The sequence below is a fragment of the Piliocolobus tephrosceles genome, chromosome 7, assembly GCF_002776525.5.
Source record: "Piliocolobus tephrosceles isolate RC106 chromosome 7, ASM277652v3, whole genome shotgun sequence".
NCBI classification, from domain to species: Eukaryota; Metazoa; Chordata; class Mammalia; order Primates; family Cercopithecidae; genus Piliocolobus; species Piliocolobus tephrosceles.
The window spans coordinates 92,032,329-92,047,482 of record NC_045440.1 but is presented as its reverse complement, the minus strand read 5'-3'; the positions used below and the strand labels follow the sequence as shown (position 1 = coordinate 92,047,482).

Genomic DNA, 15,154 nt, shown 5'->3' with positions numbered 1-15,154 from the left:
ATAAAGCTTCTAAAATCTCCAAAATAACATCAGAAACTCTCATTAGTTTTTCTTCAGAAAATATATCTCTTTGCATGTTCCTTGTTGTCTGGGTTATTTTCAGGACTACCACTATTAGAAAATAAATGTCTGGAAGTCATTTGAAGTTCTATTTTAGATGTCTTGAAATTGAGAAGCTTGGAAACACAGGTTAAAATGGAGAAACAGATTCAGACACTACTTACCAAGATGTGATAAATGAAGCTAAATGAAACTGGTGAGAGTAGAGATTCATTTGGTAAAGAAAAAGCGCTCAAAAAGAAGAAAATGGGACTGAGTAGAGAATCGTATGCAACACACGGTTTTGAGAGAAATATAGAAGAGGATTCTGTCAAAGGGGTGGGGAAAAGGAATGGACCTCAGGCATACAATTCCAAGAGGCAGAAGACAGTCAATTAAGCCCAACCTTCCATGTAGTACCAGTCAGAGGAGGAGGAGCTGGACTGGGAGTAAGTCACTGATGACCTCTGAAAGGCCAGTTGCCATGATATGGAGGAGCAGAAACCAGGTTGCAGTACCTTGGAATATGACAAGGACAGGAGTAGAAAGGAGAAGTTAGGGAGCCAACATTTTCTTTTGTGTCACCTGAGATAGATGGATAGATAAAATTTTCTCCCCAAGACCAAGACGGCACATACATTGTAGCTGAGATCATGGGGTTAAAAATGATAAACAAAACACTTTTCTAGGGGGCAGGGCCAAGATGGCTTACTAGAAGCAGCATGGTTCAGAAGCTCACATCAAAAAAAAAAAAAAAAACATAATAAGCATGTGAATCCTTCACCGGCAACCAAGGTATCCAGGTTCTCTCATCAAAACTGACTAGAAGGCTGGCATGACCCACGGAGAGAAGGAAGAGCAGGGTGGTGCAGCAGCCCACCTGAGAGCCACACGAAGGGGAATCCCCTCCCCCAGAGAATGGAGGCAGTGAGTGAGTGCACTACTCAGCTGGAGAAACTGTGCTTTTTCCACGGAACTGTGCAATCCACAGATTGGAAGATCCCACTCGCAAACCCATGCACTGGGACCTAGCATCCCAATCCTGGAACTTACAGATTCTTATAGCCTCTCAGCTGGAATCTGTTCAAGCCTAATGAACTCTCAGGAAGAGGAGCAACCAGCATCTGCTGCCACTGCCTGCTGTCTAAGCCATTTGAGCTCCCTGCGGGAGGGGCAGCAGCCAGCACTGGGACTCACAACTGCCTAACATGCTAAGCTCCCTAGGCAAGGGAAAGGCAGCCCCCATTTCTATAGCTCCAGGCTGTGCTTTCTCCCTGCTGGAGCCAGGGAGTCTGGATGGCTTGGTCCCAACTCTTGTCCCACAGCCCAACACACTGGCTGTGTCAGTCTATGGCCAGAGTGCTTCTTCAGGTCTAACCCTGACCCATCCTTCCTCAGTGGGTAGGGCTTCCCTGCAGGATCTCCAATAACTCCTGCGAGAGGCTCAGGGACAGAATTCGGATCTCCCTGGGCCTGAGCTCCTAAGGAGAGGGGTGGCTGCAGTCTCTAAGGACCAGCAGACTTAGCCTCTCCTCCTGGTAGTTCTGAGGAATCCAGACAACCTAGACAAGTGGATTTTCCCCCAGCAAAACACACCTTCTCCACCAAGAGACAAAGTGCTTTGTTAAATTAGTCCTGCTCCCTGTGCCACCCAACTGGGTGAGATCCTCCAACAGGGTTTGTCAGACACCCTATACAGGAGCAATCCTACTGGTATCAGGGGTTGGGGCCTCTCGAGGTCAGAGGTCCCAGAAGAAGGAGGAGGCACCCATCTTTGCTGTTCTCCAGCCTCCTTGAGTGACATCTCCAGGCATGGGAGCGAATCAGATGAAAAAGGCCTGAAGTGAACCCCCAGCCAACTGCAGCAGCCCTACAGAAGAGGGTCCTGACTACTGAAAGAAAACAAACAAGCAGAAAGTGACAACAGCATCATCATCATCATCAACAACAACAAGTCCACCACAAAAACCCCATCCAAGAGGCAGCAGCCTCAAAGATTGAAACTAGACAAACTCATGAAGATGAGAATCAATGAAAAAATGCTGAAAACCCAAAAGGCCAGAGTGCCTCTTCTCCTTCAAATGATGGCAACATCTCTCCATCAAGGCCACAGAACTAGACGGAGGATCAGATGGACGAATTGATAGAAGTAGACTTCAGAAGATAGGTAATAAAAAACAACAATGAGCTAAAGAAGCATGTTCTAACCCAATGCAAAGAAGCTAACAACCTTCATAAAAGGTTAGTGTAATTAATAACTAGAATAACCAGTTTAGAGAGCAACATAAAGGACCGGATGGAGCTAAAAAACACAGCACGAGAACTTCTTAAAGCATACACAAGTACCAACAGCCAATGAACCAAGCGGAAGAAAGGATATCAGAGTTTGAAGACCACCTTACTGAAATAAGACATGCAGGCAAGAATAGAGAAAAAAAGAATAAAACACAATGAACAAAGCCTTCAAGAAGTATGAGATTTCTTAAAAAGACCAAACGTATGATTGATTGGAGTACCAGAAGGAGATGGGGAGAATGGACACAAGTTGGGAAACACACTTTAGAATATTATCCAGGAGAACTTCCCCAACCTAGCAAGACAGGCCAACTTACAAATTCAGGAAATACAGAGAAAACCACTGAGATACTCCATGAGAAGATTAACACAAAGACATATAATCATCATATTCTCCAAGGTCAAAGGAAAAACTGTTAAGGGCAGCCAGAGAGAAAGTCCAGGGCACCTTACAAAGGGAAGCCCATCAGTTCTTTGAAACCAATGAGAATGAGGAGACAATGTACCATAATCTCTGGGACACAGCTAAAGCAGTGTTAAGAAGGACATTTATAACACTAAATGCCCACACCAGAAAGCTAGAAAGATCTCAAATCGGCATCCTAACATCACAATTAAAAGAGCTAGAGAAGCAAGAGCAAACTAATCCAAAAGCTAGCATAAGACAAGAAAAAACTAAGATAAGAGAAGAACTGAAGGAGTTAGAGACACGAAAAACCGTCCAAAAAATAAATGAATCCAGGAGCTGAGTTTTTGAAAAAATTAAAAAAGCAAATAGACTGCTAAAGACTAATAAAGAAGAGAGAGAAGAATCAAATAGACACAATAAATATGATAAAGGGGATATCACCACTGACCTCACAGAAATACAAACTACCATCAGAGAATACTATAAACACCTCTACACAAATAAACTAGAAAATCTAGAAGAAATGGATAAATTCCTGGACATATACAGCCTACTAAGACTAAACCAGAAAGAAGTCGAATCCCTGAATAGACCAATAACAAGTTCTGAAATTGAACCAAAAAAAGTCCAGGACCAGATGGATTCACAGCTGAATTCTACCATAAATACAAAGAGGAGCTGGTACCATTCCTTCTGAAACTATTCCAAATAATTCAAAAGGAGGGACTCCTCACTCATTTTATGAAGCCAGCATCATCCTGATACCAAAACCAGGAAGAGACACAACAAAAAAAGAAAACTGAAGAACATTGATGTGAAAATCCTCAGTAAAATACTAGCAAACTCAGTCCAGTAGCACATGAAAAAATTTATTCACCACAATCAAGTCAGCTTCATCCCTGGGATGCAAGGCTGGTTCAACATATACAAATCAATAAATGTAATCCATCACATAAACAGAACCAATGACAAAAAACACATGACTATCTCAATATATGCAGAAAAGACCTTTGATAAAATTCAACATCCCTTCATGTTAAAAATTCTCAATAAACTAGGTATTGATGGAACATATCTAAAAATAATAAGACAAACCCACAGCAAATATCATATTGAATGGGCAAGAGCTGGAAGCATTCCCTTTGAAAACTGGTACAAGACAAGGATGCCTTCTCTCACCCCTCTTATTCAACATAGTATTGGAAGTTCTGGCTAGGGCAATCAGGCAAGAGAAAAAAATAAAGAGTATTCAAATAGGAAGAGAGGAAGTGAAGTTGTCTCTGTTTGCAGAAGACATGACTTTATATTTAGAAAACCCCATCATCTCGGCCCAACTTCTTGAACTGATAAGCAACTTCAGCAGTCTCAGGATACAAAATCAATGTGCAAAAATCACAAGCATCCCTATACAGCAGTAAAACACAAGCAGAGAACCAAATCATGAGTGAACTCCCATTCACAATTGCTACAAAGAAGATAAAATATCTAGGAATACAATTTACAAGTGACATGAAAGCCCTCTTCAAGGAGAACTACAAACCACTGCTCAAGGAAATAAGAGAGGACACAAACCAATGGAAAAACATTCCATCCTCAGGAATAGGAAGAGTCAATATCATGAAAATGGCCACACTGCCCAAAGTAATTTATAGATTTGATGATATTCCCATCAAACTACTACAGACATTCTTCACAGAATTAAAAAAAAAAAAAAAACTTTTAAATTGCATATGGAATCACAGAAGACCCTGTAGAGAGCCAAGACAATCCTAAGCAAAAAGAACAAAGCTGCAGGCATCATGCTACCTGACTTCAAACTATACTACAAGGCTACAGTAATCAAAACAGCATCCTACTGGTGCCAAAACAGACAGACAGACCAATGGAGCAGAACAGAGACCTCAGAAATAATGCCACACATCTACAACCATCTGATCTTTGACAAGCCTAAAAAAACAAGCAATGGGGCAAGATCTCCTATTCAAGTAAATGGTTCTGGGAAAACTGGCTAGCCATATGCAGAACACTGAAACTGGACCACTTCCTTACACCTTATACAAAAATTAACTCAAAATGGATTAAAGACTTAATGTAAGACCTAAAACCATAAAAACCCTAGAAGAAAACCTAGGTCATACCATTCAAGACACAGGCATGGGCAAAGACTTTATGATAAAATGGTATAAGCTATTGCAACAAAAGGCAAAATTGACAAATGAGATCTAATTAAACTAAAGAGCTTCTAGAAGCACAGCAAATGAAACTATTATCAGACTGAACAGGCAACCTACAGAATGGGACCAAAATATTTTGCAATCGACCCATCTGACAAAGGTCTAATATCCAGAATTTACAAGGAACTTAAACAAATTTATAAGAAAAAGACCAACAACCCCGTCAAAAAGTGGGCAAAGGATATGAACAGATGCTTCTCAAAAGAAGACATTTATGTGGCCAATAAACATATGAAGAAAAGCTCAACATCACTGATCATCAGAGAAATGCAAATCAAAACCACAATGAGATAATCTCACTCCACTTAGAATGGTGATTATTAAAATGTCAGGAAACAATAGATGCTGGTGAGGCTGTGGAGAAACAGGAATGCTTTTACACTGTTGGTGAGTGTTCCACTGTTGGTGGGAGTGTAAATTAGTTGAACCTTTCTGGAAGACAGTGTGGCGATTCTTCAAGGATCTAGACCATTTGACCAGCAATTCCATTACTGGGTATACACCCAAAAGATTATAAATCATTCTACTATAAAGACACATGCACATGTATGTTTACTGCAGCACTATTTACAATAGCAAAGACATGGAACCAACCAAAATGCCCATCAATGATAGACTGGATAAAGAAAATGTGCTAGATACACACCATGGAATACTATGCAGTCATAAAAAATGAATGAGATCATGTCCTTTGTAGGGACTTGTATCAAGCTGGAAGCCATCATCCTCAACAAACTAACACAGGAACAGAAAACCAAACACCACATGTTCTCACTCATAAGTGGGAGTTGAACGTTGAGAACACATGGACACAGAGAGGGGAACATTACATACCAGGACCTGTTGGGGGATAAGGGATGAGAGGAGGAAACTTAGAGGATGGGTCAATAGGGACAGCAAACCACCATGGCACACGTATACCTATGTAACAAACCTGCATGTTCTGCATATGTATCCCAGTTTTTTTTTTTTTTAAGAAGAAATAAAGAAAAAAAAATAAAAACACTTTTTCAACAGCTTAGGTTGTAAGAAATTATTTCCCTAATCAAAATCAATTTACTGAGCAATTTTCCCTCAAAATAAGCATGCAGACTTTACCCCTGTAATGCATTTTTGATGAGCTCCTATGTCTTTCATTTGTACTTGGTTTTTTATTTTTGTTTAAACTGCATTCTTGGTTAATGGAGCCTTTAGAAGGTTACCTTGAGGCCCTACCTCTGTCTCAGTGGGGCCTGAACTCTGCTCTCTGGTTTGAGGATCTCTTTGTTGTGCTCCATTGATTTCATTTCTCAGTTATGCTAGAGGCAACTCTGATGCATAAAGAACCTGAATTAAACTCATAAAAGGCCTTGCTAGGAAGGTAACCTGATAATAACTACCTGGAAGATGAGAGACTCCACTCAGCTTTCCACCAGAAGGACTATAGGTAGTGACAAGAAGAAATAGATTTCTGGTGGGGTTTAAATATAAAATTATAATGACATTTCTCACTTTTCTGACATGCAGCAGCTTTATCTAAGTCTATCCTGTGGTTCTCACACTAGAGCATGCAAAGAGATCACGTGGAGGGTTTGTTAAAATAGCAATTGCTGGGCCACACTCCCCAAGTTTCTAATTCAGTGGTTCTGGAATGGAGCCAGATAATTTGTATTTCTAACACGTTCTCAACTGATGTGGATGGTGCTGAATAGAACACACTTCCAAGAACCACTGGTCTGTGCAAAGCATACCACATATTTTCATAACTTATTTTTCTACTTTTCTGTTGTCCTTCAAAGAGAATGAGCAAAATTCTCATTTCTGCACTACTGCCTCGGCAGTTTGTCATGTAAAAGTTTTTTTAAAAAGAGAAAAAAAATTAAAAACAGTCACAAAGTGATATTACAGGTTACCAAACCAGAGTTTCCAGGCTCTACTCATTTTCTTGTATGAAGGTCAATAGATATTAGTGCTTCAAATGAAAATCACACAAATGTAATATGACTATCTAGTACAAAACAGTGATTGCTTTTCAATTGCAAAACATTCATAATATAAATACTTTTCCCCATCAAAGTCTCTTAATACTCACCTAGAAAAAGGGGAGTGGTAGTCATAAAAGAGTAGGAAAAAAATAACTCACTTGCCACACAAATCTTTATTTTTCAATTTTTTTTTTTTTTTTTTTTTTTTTTACTTTTTTTAAGCCAAAAAAAGCACACCTAGAATCTAAGCAAGCTAAAGGCAGATTGTAGTGCTTAGATTGGGAACATCATAATGGAATTATTTTTCTTCCTTTATTTAATACGTTGACAAAGAGAACAGGCACAGCACGGTATCCTAAGTAGGGCATAATCTGTGTATGCAGAGCTGACAGGGCAAGTTGAGCGAGGCTATGAAGGAGCACCTCACCTGTTCTACACCTGAGCAATTCCAAAGAGGTTAGGGTCACGTTGAGTAAAACATTTGTAAGAACAAATTAACACTCGGAGAGGCACCAGCTGCAGATTCTTGCTTATCTTCCAGTCCTAAAAAGTAAAGATTAAAAATAAAATTTAGTCAGTATTCAATAAATATTTTTCATTAAAATAAATATTTGCTTTCTCAGAGGTTTCAGAACATTGATTTCTAAAGGACACACTATTCTATTTATGCTTGATTTGCTCTTTTCTCACACATAAAACACAAACTTAACTAGCTAAGAAAGTCATACTCAAATGCTAAACAAAATCCAAATGATGAAAGATCATGTGTGCTTTTATTCAAACATATCATTATGTAGTCTAACTATAAAGTGTTTGAAATGAAGGTGAAAAAATGATATAGAATCTACACGAACCTGACTTTTGTCCTTCAGGGGTATTAAATTGATCAATCAGCAAATATTTACTGAACTTCCTAATGGGCATCTCGGTTTTACCTGCCCAGCATGTAGTTTTCATGGAAATTAATCTTCCTAAAATTCTTTGTTCACTGTCTGCACTATTCTTTAAGATCTTCACTGGCTAGGTCTCAGGCAAGTTGCCTAATACATGAATTAAATTTTTGTACTTCAAATATTTCTAATCTTACTTCTTAGTGTACAAAATAAGCAGTCAAAACACTGTTAGCCAATTTAGTGTACATATATTGACCATTTATGTTTGAAATAATGGTAACCTCAAAAGCTTACCATTTCTATGCTTTATAATCATCTTCTGAAATCAACGCAGCTCTCAATGAGAGAATCCAAAAGACTCCCACAACTGGTAACTGGGAAATATTTAATTGGTTGATAATGCTACTTAGTTTTACCATGAAACCATTTGGCCAATACCATCACAACCCACAATGAGAAATTTGATGGCTGTTCTGTTCATTCTTCCACAAAAGAACTCTGAGATCCTATTGAAAGCTTCAAACAGGTAAGCACAGTTATTAATCCACCCTCGAGACAGTAACAGCCTTTTAATCCTGGTGATATATCAGCAGGGAGCCAAAGTCATAAGTCAAATCCCCTTCACACCCATCTCCAACAGTGGCTGTGAAGCACTTAGAGGATACACAGCACTATCCTAACTGTAAAATATTTTGGATGAAGGTGAAAAATGGTACAGAATATCTACAAACCTGACTTCTTTCCTACAAAGATATTAATTCATCAGTCAGCAAACAGGTACTGAATTCCTCAGTGGACGTCTTGGTTTTTCCTGTCTGGGATCCATTTCCCACTGTACTGGCACAAAAGCCCTGTTTTTCCTTTGGGCAACTACCACTCCTCCAATCTCAGTGTATATGCTGGGGGAATGAGAGAGCAACTTTTCTCACTCCCTGGCTCAATATATGACCAAGTAACTCAGGCCCAGGCAATGACTCAATTGCTTCCCTCTGACAATGGTGATTATTCTCGGGTAAGCACATAATGCAAGATAGTCCAAGGAAGCCAATGAACATCAGCCCCAGGACTTTCTCTGCATCTATTGAGAGAAGGAAGCTCTCCCTTTACTCCCCAAAGACACAATTTAGGCAGCTGCTACTGGAAAACAAAGCCAAAACAAAGGAATGCAGAGATAATAAAGGACAGATTCCTATTGATAAATTTGGAAATCTAATTTAGACATGACAAAATCTTCAACCAGATTCATCCCTGGACCTTCTTCACTGCTCAAGTTGGTATATGAGCTGGGTTTCTTTAACTTGCAACCAAGAGTCCTGACAAATTATAAGTTACCTAAAATCTGCACATTAGGCCAAGTGTCAGGCTACAAAGATATACGCAAACAATCCCTGCCTCTTAGCATCTAGTTGGAATCTTAGCATCTAGTTGAAAAGACAATAATCATACACACACACACACAAATAGAAACATACGGCTCAGTCCAAAGATAGGTTCTACATGAATGCAGAAAAAGGAGACACCATAGGCTACATATTAAGCAAGATTTCACAATATAAGAAAAAGGTGAGCTGGGTTTTGAAAGTTGACTAGAAAGTATCTGCCTGGGGAGAAACCAAAAGGACATTTCAGGAAGGGTGAACTATGAGAGCATAAATTCAAGAATGTGCACATTGTATTGGAGAAACAATACAGTATAAACTATAAATAGACCATAAAATGTTAAATCATGGAATATCAACAATACATTAGTCAAGAAGTAAAAAGATTTCATAAGTATTTTTGAATGACAGACACATATAATATTTCAAATTTACTCTATAAGATATAATATTGATTCCCTAACTAGATTATAATGATAATGATTAAGTGATGAAATTGTGGTTGGAGAACAAATGACAAAAGACAGAGACAAAATATGGTCTTTTCCTTTTCCATATACTAGACAACCATCTCACCCAACCAGTTCATCCTGCCTACTTCTGTAACATATCTCAGCCAGAATTAAAGAACTATGGAAAATAAACTGTGCTACATACATTTTCCTCAGCTCCTATTTAAGAAACCCGAACAAAAAATAGAGCCAGGAACCAACAGGAGGAACTTAGAGAAAGAAACAAATATAAACTAAGGAAACAAGTTAGACATCTGATTTGCTTTGTCCAGTTTCTTCATGAGGTGAAAAGTTTATAATAGAAAGTATTAAAGGCATTTTCTATTTCCAGTGTGGTTTTAGCCATTTCCCTCGTGTCATTAAGACATTGCATGGGCAGAGTTTAGGTTGGCTCTTATTGCAAGCAGGAATGCAAAGTGTCTGTGTCCCTCTTTCCCCTTCTTGGGGGAAACATTGTTTAGCTAATTAGAATAAAATGAATATTTTGGTGAGATTTTTAGATTGAGATTGAGATTTTAGATTAGATTGAGATTTTTAACCAAAGGCCCATTGTTAGTTGTATAGTGAACATGAAACTTTGAAGTTGATTATTCTCTAACTTAATAATTTCTATTTCTTATACAATATTTTTCAGGGCTATTTATTGTTTTCTAGAAACTTAACTGAGAAAAACAACTTAGCATAATTCCTTGGTATTATACTTTTCCATCTAGATTAATCATCTCTAGTAATGTTTGCATGACATGAAATTCTCGTACCACCTTACCACTTGCTGCCCTTTTAAATTTGTATTTCTATTTGTGGCATCATTGCAACTGTTTCTACATATGTCCATTTGAAATAAGCATGTTACAAAGGAATAAAGACACTCCCTGTTATAGAAGACCTCTCTTCACAAACCTCAATTAACAAAAACTCATGATTTTGTCAAAGACAAATACTGCTTTTGTCACTGTTTATAGATAGAAATCAAAACACTCAATGAAATATCCTTTCTGTCAAGTCAAGGTCAGTGAATAGGAAAAGGAGTTGGTCTGTGATTATATATGCTTTTATTTTGAAAAAAATATCACTCTAGCAAAAAGCTTCAAAAAGTGAAATGCTATAATACAGTTTACTTTTTCACTCATTAATATTTGCATTATTTTCTAAAGCAAACAAACACATGATTATATTCTCTACATATTTTTTAAAAAGTAGTTTTCCACTTTAAATTCAAATATCACTCTTTGCTAAGTTTTATGTTTGTTGAGTGGTAGAATTGAGAAATTTTTTAAAATCATTCAACATAATTGGTAACCATCACTGCCATATTTTAAACTTTGAGAAATTAAAAATTATTGCAATATATATTTATATGGCACAGTAAAAAGTGTGGATAAGATTTCAATATTATATGAAGCACAAGGAATAGAAAAAGAGCATAATATGGTTTCCGGTTTTCTCAGGAAAAGGTATCTCGGTAGGCAAAATAATGTCCCCTCCAAAGATGTCCACATCCTAATTCCTAAAATCCATGAATATGCATGTCACCTCACATAGCAAAAGGGACATTGCAGGTTGGGTTAAATTAAGGACCTTTCTTACCTTGAGGTAAGAAAGTTACCCTGGACTATCCAGGTGGGCCCCATGTAATCACAAGAGTTGTTAAAGTGGAAGACAGAGACAGAAGAGAAGGTCCAAGTGAGGTGATATGAGAAGGCCTAGATTTGCCAATACTGACTTTGAAGATGGAAGAAAGGAACCATGAGCCAAGGGATATGGTGGGCCTCTAGAAGCTGTCAAGGGCCAGAAAATGGTTCTCCCCAGGAGCCTCCAGATGGAAACCCAGTCTGCAAAATCTTGATTTTTGCCCAGCGAGACCCATGTTTAATTTCTGATCTACTTGACTATAAAAAAAAAAAAAAAAAAAATTTCTGCCAAGTCACCAAGTTTTCACAATATAAGAAAAAGGTGAGCTGGGTTTTGAAAGTTGAGTAGAAAGTATCTGCCTGGGGAGAAACCAAAAGGACATTTCAGGAAGGGTGAACTATGAGAGCATAAATTCAAGAATGTGCACATTGTATTGGAGAAACAATACAGTATAAACTATAAATAGACCATAAAATGTTAAATCATGGAATATCAACAATACATTAGTCAAGTATTGGGGGAATTTGTTAACAGCTTCAATGTTAACAAATTCCCCAAAATATAGCAAATGCTTTATCAGGAAGGGAGAACATATTTGATAATGCCAAGTTTTGGGGAATTTGTTAACAGCTTCAATGGAAAACTAATACTGTTATCATGTTCCAAATTAGCAGGACCTGAAAAGCATAACAATGGCAGCCCTCCCTGCTTAGGGAATCAAGACATTTTCATGCTGGAAGAGACTGGTCTAATCCCTTCATTGTCCAAGTAAGGAAATTAGTCCTGATATAGTAAGAAGGTAGATGGCTTACCTTAGGCCTCATATTTCAAGGTAGAGACAAGATTAGAATCTAAGTTCACTAAATTATAGATTAGTGTTAGTCATTGTATGATTCCCAGGCTCTTTCATTAGTGAGGATTTCTATTATAGTTTAATAGCAACTACAGAATGGTTTAGAAGAATGAACAGTTGTTGGAAAGTGCACATGTTTTCAAATAACATACTGAAGAAGTACATTTCTTTTCTATGCCAATCTGTCTCCAACTAAGGGTTAAACATATTCACTTGAATTATCCAGGCATCACTTGAAACTCAACATGTCTAAGATAAAACTTGGGGTCTTGCCTTCTAAACCAGCTCCCTTCTGGACTCCTCTTTCTCCTTCATACCCCTTAGAGGTTTCCCATGCTCAATCAATCAACAATTTATATTGTCCTTCCTTCCTTATGATACTTTCCTTCCTTGCATTTCCACCACCACACCTTACACCCACAGTAGGCAACCACTCTAACTGGCCTCTTATCTTTAGCTTCTTTTCTCTTCAAACTTCAATTAAGCCAGCACACTATTGCCAAGTGACTCTTTCTAAAACACACCTTTATCACCAGCTTTCCCCCACATGTTCAGGAGGGTTTCATTTCCAATCAAGATCAAGTTCAAACCCCTTACTTAGTCTAATCCTTTGATAGGTTCATGGCATGTGACCTCAATTTTTTAATAATGTCTCCTCCGGCCACTCCTATCCACAAACCAACCAAACTGATTCACTGCCCTATGAACATGATTTATTCTCCTCCCTACCATTCTCTTCTCCTAAAATGTCCTCTTTGCTGTCTTCTCCATTTATCTGAATTCCACCTATTTTAAGGCTATATACAAGTCCCAGCGTCTTTCTGGGCACTTCCCAGACCAGACAACCTACAGTGATCTCATCTTCCGCTTTGAATCCTAAAGTAATTGGTCTCTAACACTCATTTAACATCTAGATTTTATTACTAATATCTTTTACATCTTTAGCATTTAAATTCAGATTTTAAACCATTTGGGACAGACTAGGTCCCCTACTTATTTGCATTATACTTAGCATTCAGTTCCCTGTTTAAAGCAGGCCCTCAAAAATTTATGGAATGACTAAATATAATTTGTCACTGCCATGCCACGGTGACAAGTGACATGAGCACTGCTCTGAAGTTAACTACTCCATTTAGCAAGGGTAGCCATACATTGGGGTTTGCCAAGGACAGTCCTGGTATCCTGCTGTTTTTCCAGCTATTAATAAAATCCACTTTTACTCTCAAAAGCATCTCGGCTTAGATGATACATTATATGGTCATTCCACCCTCAGGGCCATTTGGACTGTGATAAGAACAGAAACCACAAAGAAAATCCCGTCATGTTCCAGCCAGCGAGCCAGCTAGCCAGCTAAGCAGCATTCCCTCCCCCACACAGTGGTCCTGCTCTCCCACAGCACCCGCTGCATAATCAATATCCTCTGAATTTCACAAGGAATGTTCAACATTTTGATGATATAACAGCTTCAGAAAACTAAACTAAAGCTGAATACAATTTAAGATTATTTAGAAGAAAGAAAATTATAGATACAGAATACTACTGTGACTCTATCCAGCAGTTTAAGAACAAAAGAGAGTTCTCTGAAAGGGTAAGAGTATTCGAGGAGTTCTCATAGGAGTAAAAGTAATCAAGACACAGTGTATGAGCTCATTTTTGCTCTCATTATTTTGCTATTTTTGGAATAAAACAATAAGAAATATATATCCATTTTAATTTTTCTAAACAATAAATACTTATGACTTTCATGGCTGTTTAGAATTAGAAATGTCATGCTTTCTGATCCTCTTAGTACCTAATGTATGTTAACTTGACCAACCATGGCATAAATGTTTTAAAACCTACATTCATTTTCACAGTTGACTGGTTGAAATGATCAGTTTCTTAAATGAATGTCAGTGGTATCTTAACAGTAATAACCTTTTACTGCAAAGTAAGATTTTACTTTGTAAGTAATGAGTAAAATTATTAAATGTAATTCTATGTTTCATTACTGGCAGCTTGTCATAAAAAAGGAATTAAAGTTACAAATTTTCATTTATTTTCATAAAGTAGATGAATGTTTTTTGCTCATGTATAGGGAGACCTACTCAGTCTAATCTCTTTTGAGGGTAGTTTTAATTACATTACGTCATTTAACACAGGGTTGAGAGTTCATGTTCCAAACCATTCCCTCCCTAAATTATTCAACTTTAAAGGAATCTGGGGAAATGTTAAGTTCAACTAACGAGACTATAAGAAATGAAAACTATTAAATGCATGTCTTGGGTACAGGATCACTCAAGTGTCTGGAAAGAATTTTATGAGACTATTTAGGTTACATCTAAGTCATTGTTCAAATACGGACAAAGTTAGTACTAACTAAAAAGGATAATTTTTTGTTGCTATTTCAAAGATTTATATCATTAGTAGCTAATATTGAAATATCAACTACATTGAAATTATTGATCATTTTGTAATTGCTAAGGACTAACTCAATTTTGATGGCAGAACTATAGCATTTAGAAAAAGACAAAGGTATCTGGATGAATTATGATCAAGATTGGTATTTGAGACTGAATAAAATTGTTTGACTATTTTCCAATCCTCATCTCATTATTTCATAAAGCAAGCATGACATAATTTTACATTCACCTGAATAGAAGCAATTACAATTTGATATTTGGTTGTTCTGTGTTTTATGTTGAGAATAAAGACCCATTTATCATCCAGTGTCTCCCTCCTTTGAGTGTAAACCCGGTAAGAAGCAGAGCATTGGGTAAAGCACAACGGGGCAACCAGACGTTGGCATTATCAAATATGTTCTCCCTTCCTGATAAAGCATTTGCTATAAAGGTCAGCAGTCTCTAAGTTTAGTTTCTGAAGAGATAATTAACAAATTAAAAAATTTTTAATGGAAAGAAAGGCTTCCAGGCAAACTATTTTTTTGTGTAATTGCTGTCTACTT

The 15,154-nt window shown here is 37.5% G+C and overlaps 2 protein-coding genes across 3 annotated transcripts in view; both read right to left on the bottom strand.

Annotated features, from left to right (window-relative positions):
* Nucleotides 1-15,154, bottom strand: part of SLC26A7 (solute carrier family 26 member 7) — a 186,029-nt gene that overhangs the window by 166,887 nt on the left and 3,988 nt on the right. For both annotated transcript variants that reach the window (XM_023222931.2, XM_023222932.2), the window contains exon 2: nt 7,369-7,484. The gene's annotated coding sequence lies outside the window, so the exon portion shown is untranslated. The remainder of the gene's footprint in view (nt 1-7,368; nt 7,485-15,154) is intronic.
* Nucleotides 7,099-15,154, bottom strand: part of LRRC69 (leucine rich repeat containing 69) — a 118,875-nt gene continuing 110,819 nt past the window's right edge. Inside the window, exon 10 of the mRNA XM_026454917.1 lies at nt 7,099-7,484. Coding sequence (XP_026310702.1) covers nt 7,374-7,484 — 111 coding nt within the window. The 3' untranslated portion in view covers nt 7,099-7,373. The remainder of the gene's footprint in view (nt 7,485-15,154) is intronic.